General features: G+C 41.3%; 1 protein-coding gene across 1 annotated transcript in view; it reads right to left on the bottom strand.

Moving 5' to 3' along the window:
- XRN2 (5'-3' exoribonuclease 2) overlaps positions 1-4,835 on the bottom strand; it is a 109,087-nt gene extending 104,252 nt beyond the window's left edge. The window contains exon 1 of the mRNA XM_004697802.4: positions 4,674-4,835. Within this exon, the coding sequence (XP_004697859.1) occupies positions 4,674-4,748 (75 nt within the window). The 5' untranslated portion in view covers positions 4,749-4,835. The remainder of the gene's footprint in view (positions 1-4,673) is intronic.
- Between the last annotated feature and the right edge of the window lie 3,821 nt (positions 4,836-8,656).

The following is an 8,656-nucleotide window of genomic DNA, read 5'->3' as shown; positions in this document are numbered from 1 at the left end:
CCTTGAGTGCTGCTTCCATCAAAGTTGATTGTAGATCTAAGTAAAACAGAATCCTTGACAACTTCAATCTTTGCTCCATTTATGATATTGCTTATTGATCCTGTTACGCTTTCTGTATTATTAGTTTGCAATGTAATCTATAATGAAGTGTATAATCTTTGATCTTCATCTGTAAGTACTTTTTATCTTCTCTTTCAGCATGCAATGCTGTAACATCTTATATACTGCAGGTTATTAATGAATCTTCCTCCACTCTTGATGCCACATTCTTCCTTACATGGTCCAGCGTCTTGGACCATTTGCTCAGCACACAGAGGGAGTATGGGCAGTGACATACATCTTTCCTGATTTAAAACTATGCAGTATCCCCTTATCATTTTAACAATTGCCTCTTGGGAGGTACAAGTTCCCCAGGAGCTCTGGATTTCCCATTCTCCTTAAGGATATCCATTAATTTGTTATGATCCACACAGTCAACTGCTTTTGCAGTCAATAAAACAGGGGTAATTATCTTTCTGGTATTCTGTTTTTAGCCAAGAACTATCTGATAGCAAGAATGATAGTTCTCATTTCATATCCTCTTCTGAATCCAGCTAGAACCTCTGGCCACTTCCCATCTATGTACTATCTGCTGCAATTGTTTCTAGATTATCTTCAGCAAAATTTAACTTGTGTTTGATATTAATATTATTCAGCAACTTCTATATTGTTGATAACTTTTCTTTGTAATGGGCATGAATACGTATCTGTTTCAAATTTTGACAAAGATAGGTAGGCACTTCCTGGGTTACCTTCTTTTTAGGGAGTATCCTCCAAAAAATGATTTTTCCCCCCAATGTATTTAAAATTTTTACAAAACAACCTTATCACTTTCAAAGTACACTCCACTACACTTAATACATGTCAGATCTGAGATTCTATTCTTGGAAACATTTTCAAACTCATCGGTTTGGATGGCTGACAGCACTTCCCTCGTTTTTCTCAATGTTGTCAAATCACTGTCCTTTTCATGCCCCTCTTCACTTGCCTGCTGGTTTTTGTCAAAAATCTGGCACACTGAGATGGCTGCATGAGCAGGTGCACTGTTTTGGTGGCAAAACCACTCTCCTACCTGCCACAAATCAGGCCTTTTTGTTGCACACTCTTATGCAATCTTTTCAGAACCTTTAAATAGAAAGTTTGATTAGCAGTATGACCTAGTAGTACGAACTCCTCTGGGACATTCAGAATAAAGTTTGTCATTAATCGACATTTCACCTCTTTGGAAACAAGAAAACCACTCGGATACTGGATACTTGAGTTTTCTTCATAGCCCTGCCCTTTCAAGCTAGATTCAACATCACAACAGTTTCTGCGGCATTTTTCCCCATGTAGGAAACAAAATTTCAGTCACATGCTGTTCTCTTATGTTAGCCATGACAAAAAAAAAACAAGGTTTAAACAAAACTGCTTTTATGAAAAAATTCACTGTGACCAGAGAGAACCTTCCCAGGCTATGTCACAGGGTGCACTAACTCAGAGCGAGTTGCTTGAATCTTGCCTAGCAGGAAACATGCATACCACGAAAGTTCCTCCCTGTGGAGCTTTTTCCCACTATTTTTGGGGGTACCCCCTCATATCTAAATTGGAATTCTATAAATTCCTGGTGCCTTCAGTCTGGACTTCTTCCTTCAATACCAAACTTTCTTGATTACATGGTTGAATGTTGACCAGTTATTTTGGGTACAGTGAGTCTGTATTTTCCATCTTTCTTCATCATCTCTTCCATTCCCTTTAGCTATTCTACATTCAAGGGCAACTTTTCTAGTCTCTTTCTGATAATCATTTTGGTCTTTTATTTTTTTGCTGTCTTTTTGCTTTCTTCATATATGATATCCTGGATGGCATTCCACTATTCATCTGCTATTTGGTCATTAGTGTTCAAATGTGTCAAATCTATTCTTGGGATGGCCTGTAATTTCAGGTGGCTTATAATCTTGACGGTTGTATGTCAATTTGATGTACTTATGTGAAGATATGGGTGGAGTACAACTTCCCAATCAAGACACAACCTAATGGTTTCACTTTTTTTTTTTCTTGGAGGGGGTGGTAACCTTTATTATAAAAAGTTGTGCAGAGAACTTCTCTTTCTCTCTCCCCTCTTCATGTTCATGCTTGCCTGGGTTCTGTGCGGGTCTCCAGAGAGGTAGCCCACTCATTCCGCCATGTTTTTACCAACTTTGGTTGGTACAACTCTGCACTGAGATCTTCCCACTTCCTACTTTGACCTCCTGCTTCATTAAGTGGCTGCATGACTCTAGAGGGGGCTCCAGCTGTCATGTAACCCATGGACTTGAACTTAAGTCAGACTGGGTTGTGGCACTTTCTTGATCTATTTTTTATATATAAAGTTCCTGATATATGTTAAGTTTCCAGATTTTGCTTCCCTAGAAAACTCAGTCTACCACAATACTCAAGGTTGCATCTTGGCTCGAGTGGGCTTGTTTAAATTTCCTCACCTTCAATTTTAATTTGCATTGTGTTCACAGGCAGCCCCTGGCCTTGTTCTGACGGATGATGAACTTCTACATCATCTCTTTGCACAGATGTGGTCTATTGACTCCTGTTTATTTTATCCTGTGAGGTACCTATCACCATTTATATTGCTTAAAAGTATTTGCAATGAATATGTTGTTGGGTCTTGCAAAACTCTACCATCTTTGAAATATTTGGGAGCATTTATATGCAGGGGGAAAAAGCCTAATATTTACAAGGGAGAATGGCATTATCTCCATTTTGACACCAAACATAATATGATTAAGGAATATAGTGCAATGCTGAGGATGCACCAATTTCATATAGAATAGTGTATGACCACACATGGTAATTCAAAAGTCACTCCAGTAATCCATAAACCATTAATGTTATATAGAAGTGACTCCTTGCTAGGGCACAAGAGAGCTCCAAAAAGTCCGTGGAACAATTTCATAACCATTTCATTCCATGAACATTTTGGAGTCGCCGCATATATAGTATGGGCAGGTGGAGGAGGCAGAGCACAAAAAGCACAGGAAATTAAAAAAAAAAACAAAAGCCCATCATGTAATCTCTAACATCATATCTATCAATAAGACCATATTTTCCAACTACTGATCACTCTTTGTTTCCCTTTATATTCTAATAACCAGCACATCTTGATTACATGTGATGGAATAAACAACAAAAAGCTTATCATTTCAAGCTATCGTTTTAGGTCATTGATGCTGGGGCATTTTTTGTTTCTTTTTGGCTTTGCTTTGTATGTTTTCTGTATAGGTAAATCATCACAGCATTAATTAACCTAGAGTCAAGGAAGGAGGGGTGGGTGGGTGGGTGTAGGGGGGTATGGGTAGTCAACAGCAATGGGTGCAAAAAGAAAATGTTCCAAAGTTGATTGTGGTGATGAATGCTTTAATACAATTAAACTAGTGAATTGTATATGTTAATAATAAAGATAATGGCTTACTATATAAGGAGAAAAGGAAGAACAGTCTGAAAATGTCCTGTACCATAGCTAAAAGTTAATAACTGGATCTAAAACCAATAAAGCAAATATAAGCATGGGAAGATAAAATCAAGAGAGTTAAAAGTAGTAGTTTGAGATTCTGAAATGAGGGTGAGAAATGGTAAGCCAAAGGTTAGCTTTTTATTTTTCTTTACATCATGTTCAATAAAACTTACTAATTACTAAATTAGTTATTAAAAAGGAATTAAACTAGCATTTAGTTCAGCGGTTTCTCTTGTAGAAAAATAAAGAAAAGAATGTCACCAAAACAAAGCTTTCTGTTCCTCTTTGGACAGCAGCTCAGAAAGTTAAAAAAAAAAAAATCAAGATCCTACCAATGTAATTTTTTAAAGTTCAAACGGGCAAACTGGAAATTCCTTCAAAACGAGGGGATGTGGAACATGATCTGCACCAGGGCCTTCCCAATTCAGCAATTCCAATTAAAGATACAATAGGAAACTCAAACAGAAATACAGAAACATTTAAAAACGCAAGAATAGCTAACAGTCTACAGATGAGCTACTAACAAAATTAAACTGTTCAAATGTATCCAAATCAAAACAAAAATCACAGTAGGGGCACCTAGCAAAGGAGGCACTTCCGGCCCACCAGCAGAGTATTAGAGTTTTTGGTTTTTAGTGATGTATCTGGCTATTTCTAAGGTCCTGATTTAAACTCGAACAGCAAGAAATAGCACATGAAAACCTTTAGAAAGGGTAAACAACAAGGGGCTCGCCACCAGAGATGATTTTGCAAGTTGATTTTGATTAAAGGCTACGATCCACTCCTCTAATCACTTTACTGGATGGGCCCGGCCTGGGTGTCAATAACCTAAGGGCCTCTAATCAGAGACTCCCGCAGTGTGGTCCTAAAGGAAACAAAGCCGTGGGCGGGGCCTTCCGGGTTGAGAAAACCAGGGGAGTGGAAGAGGAGGAGGAGCGAACTTCCCCGCAGTTCGGATTCCACTCGGTCCTTCACCCGCCCAATCCCCTCTTCCGGGCCCCGAATGGTAGTTACAGCGCCCAATCGCGCGTCGGGCTGTGGCTGCCCACAGGGGTGGCTGGAAGGCACGGGCCTCGGACGCTGAGGGCTGCCACCTAGACGCATCCGGGCCCTGACGTAGCTCGGCGGCAAGCTGCACAAAACTCACCTTCTCCTCCACGCAGTTGACAACGATGGACGGGTACTTGCGGCTGAGCCAGCGGAAAAAAGCCGGGACTCCCATAACAGCAGCACAATTGTAAGCGGCCAAACTCGGGCGGGAGAACGTAACCAGAGAGACAGGCGACGGCCTCGGGAACCGGCACTTCCTCCCACGTGCTTGGCGGCGACGGGAAATGACGTCACAGAGGCGCCGCGGGGTAAGCCGGGAAGAGAAGGAGCCGCCTGGGCGGAGGGTTTCCGGAGGCGTGGACCGCCGGCTCTCGCCTAGTGATCGTGGAGGTTAAGTTGTTGGCGCGTTATAGCTCCATATTCTGAACCCTGAGCCTGGCGTAGCAGGGCCCGGGCGCATCTGCACCCCGGGAACTTCCGGACCTCTCGGTTTTCCCAGGATAGCGCTTCTCGAGTCGTCGGCCTCTTCCGAGGCGGAATTCCTGCGCGCCGTGGGTACCCTGGGACCGTTTGCTCACTTCGTTGGAAGAGCATAACTTTCTTCGCCTTTCTCTCACTCATCCACACAGAGTAGATTCAGAGCATCTCAGTTCACTACTTCTTTCAACTTCCCGTCACCCCCCATCCCAATTTTGTGCCACTGTATATTACCGGAACTATCAGAAAGGAGTATTTGAAAATTCTTTACAGTAATGATGGCTACTGGTTTACATCAGTAACTCACTTTACCGGTAATTACTGAATGTTGCTTAACCCCCCCCCCCTTGGCATCCAATAAACCTTATTGATAACACTGTCTAGCATTTATTATTGAACGCTTACAATTTGCTAAAGTATTGGTTAAGGATTTTTATTTTGTGCGGTGCACTTTCTGACGGTACTATTTCTTCATGTAACAAACGAGAAAGCCAAAATATAGCGATTAAGTTCATACAGTTCGTTTTTCAGCCTAAGCAAGGGTAATTTAACTTGTACTTGCACAAACAATAATTTTGTCCTTTGGTGGTGGTTTCAAATACATTTTTCCATTTATATTCTCGTGTCTGGAAATTTCCTCTTTAGTTGTTAGGTACCATCAGGTCGATTCAAATTATAACAACCATATGCACAACAGATCGAAACACTGTATGGTCCTACGCCATCACAATTATTCCTATGCCTCAGCCCATTGTTACAGCCACCGTGTCAGTCCGTATCTTAGGGCCCTGCTCCTTTTTGCTGCCACTCTACCAAGCATGATATCCTCCAGGGACTGGTCTCTCCTGACAACATGTCCCAAGTATGTAAGAGGAAGCCTTGCCATCCTAGCCTCTGAGGAGCAATCTGGCAGTACTTCTTCCAAGACAGATAGGTTTGCCCTTTTAGCAATCTATGGTACTTTCAATATTATTCTCCCACACCACAATTCAAGTGCATCCATTCTTTGGTCTTTACATAAAGTCTAACTTTCACATGTATATGAGGCAATTGTAATACCATGGCTTAAATCAGGCTTAGTTCTCAAAGAACTATCCTTGCTCTTCCATATTTGAAAAAGGTCTTGCGCATCAAATTTACCTAATGCAATATGCTTTCGATCTCTTGACTGGTGCTTTTGTGAACATTGTGGATCCAAATAGCGCAAAATCCCTGACAATTTCAATCTTTTCACCGTTTATCATGATGTTATCTATTGGGCCAGTTAGGATTTTGGTCTTCTTTACATTGAGTTGTAATACATAGTGAAGGCTGCAATCTTTGATCATCAGCAAGGGCTTCAGGTGGCCCTCATTTTCAGCAAGCAAGCTTGTGTCATCTGTATACCGAAGGTTGTTAGGGTGGAAATAAGCCAGCTTCTCTGATGAATTGCTCAGCCTACAGATTGACTAAGTAAGGTGAGAAGATACAGCGCTAAAGCACAGCTTTTCTGATTTTAAACCATGCAGTATCCCCTTGTTCTGTCTGCATAACTGCAAATTTCCTGCATTAGAGCTTAAATTCTGAGCACTAAGTTTGCAGAAAGCCCAAAATCTATTTGCAAAATCCCCACATGGATTAAGCCTCTCCAGAATTCTATCTGGAACCTTGGTGGCATAGTGGCTAAGGGTTGGGCTGTGTTCTGCAAGGTTAGCAGTTCAAAACCACCAGCTGCTCCATAGGAGAAAGATAGCACTTTCTACTCCCAGGAACAATTACAACCCAGAAAACTCAAGAGCAGTTCTATTCCCTATCCTATAGGGTCACTATGAGTTAGCATCTACTCAAGGGCAGTGAGTTTGGGGTTTTGTTTATGTTTTTAATTTTAACTGACCACTAAACAGGAATGTGAACAGTATTGTTCTGAGGCAAAAGCATTAGAAAGTGGATTACCTCCCACCTGACCATCCCAGGGAGGGATGGTCTTTCTTGGGTGTGCCTTTGATGGAGACTGCCCATTGAGATCACATAGTCATGAGTCTTGCCCTGATTTCCTGGCCAATCTTGTGAGCTCTTCTAACATAATGTACAAGTCCTAATCATAGTCCCATTCTCACATCAGTCGTTCTACCTCCAATTGTGATATATTGATCTGTTGCCTATCATGCCTTTGTGACAGATTCCTTTACTGCTCCTTAAGTATCATTTTAGGTTTTGAATCTCTGCAAACCCTTGGATGCCATTATGACCTCATCCAGTTGATGTGCCTGTGTCCTGTTTGAGACTTAATGAATGTTCCCCTTACATTGTATTTGAGATTTGGGATCTCTGGTGATGTAGTGGTTCCAAGTTGGGCTGCTAACATAAGGTCAGCAGCGCAAAACCACCCGCCGTTCTGCTGAAGAAAGATGGGGCACTCTACTCCTGTAAACAATTAGAGTCCCAGGAGCATACAGGGGTAGTTCTGCCCTGGCCCATAGGGTAAATATGAGTCATCCTCAACTTCGTGGCAGTGGGTTTGGAGGGGTTTTTTTTGTTTGGTCCTCTGAAACAGTTCATGGAATCCCCTCTTGTAAGACATTTATCTATTAAATCTTAACGACTTTTGTGAAAGTATTGATCTGTGTTACTCATCAGACAGTAGTGCCCCTTTCTCTGTGGTCTGGTAGCACTTTGTTTAAACTGGTATGAAAATTACAAATGTGTTACATGCCTTGAAGTAAGTTACAAGTTATAGCAACTCTGTATAGCAAAAGGAAGCACCACCTGGTTCTATAATCAATAACTGTAGCAGCCATTGTATTAGTCCATTTTATTGGGGCTCTTCCTTTTTCACAGAACTACTACTTTTGTGTACATGATGTCCTTCTCAAGGGACTGGTCTCCTGATAACATGCCCAAAGTACTTAAGACAGGGTCCTGCTATCCCCTGTGCTGTCCAGACTGATGCCATGGTAGATTTGTTAATTTGGCTCTTGCTCTATCCCGCCCACAACACTCTACTTTTCCAACTAGGATTTATAATTCACCACAGTGGCCACACCATTCATATGATTATGAGGCTAGTGAATAAATATATAATGCAATTTGTTAAAGCTCAATTTAAATGAGAAACGCAGAGGATACAGTTGATTATTCAGGACAGTTTCTTCTCTGCCATGCCCAGAGGTCTTTTCTGGCCTTAAGCCTCATGGCCTGGCCTCTGCCCTGCTCAGGGAATGTTGCAAAGCTCTTTCAGGGCTGTCAATAAATGCCCTAAGGGCATGATAATCTGCTGTAAACCTCAACTTGCTATGTTGGGAATATAAATTGGTAGAATTTCTTTTAAAAACAATTTGATATAATATACACAAGTTGAATATACACCCAACTACTCCCAAGAAACGCTCACCTGGAGAAGCCCACAAGACTGAGGAGAAACACCCATACTAATGCTAATCTAAAGCTAGAAACCACTCAAAAACCTTCAACAGTAATAAAGCAAAACCAAACCTACTACCATCAAGTCAATTCCAAATCCCAGCTGCCCTTTAGCAAAGCTCCTTAATCTGCAGGTTGAGTAACTAAATGTGGGAATTGTTAAAAATATGAATAAGGGTTTCTGAACACCCAACAACCAAAATT

Source organism: Echinops telfairi, unplaced genomic scaffold, assembly GCF_000313985.2.
Source record: "Echinops telfairi isolate 266 unplaced genomic scaffold, ASM31398v2 ScPeMD7_5592;HRSCAF=6446, whole genome shotgun sequence".
Taxonomy (NCBI): domain Eukaryota; kingdom Metazoa; phylum Chordata; class Mammalia; order Afrosoricida; family Tenrecidae; genus Echinops; species Echinops telfairi.
This window is presented reverse-complemented; position numbering and strand designations above follow the sequence as displayed.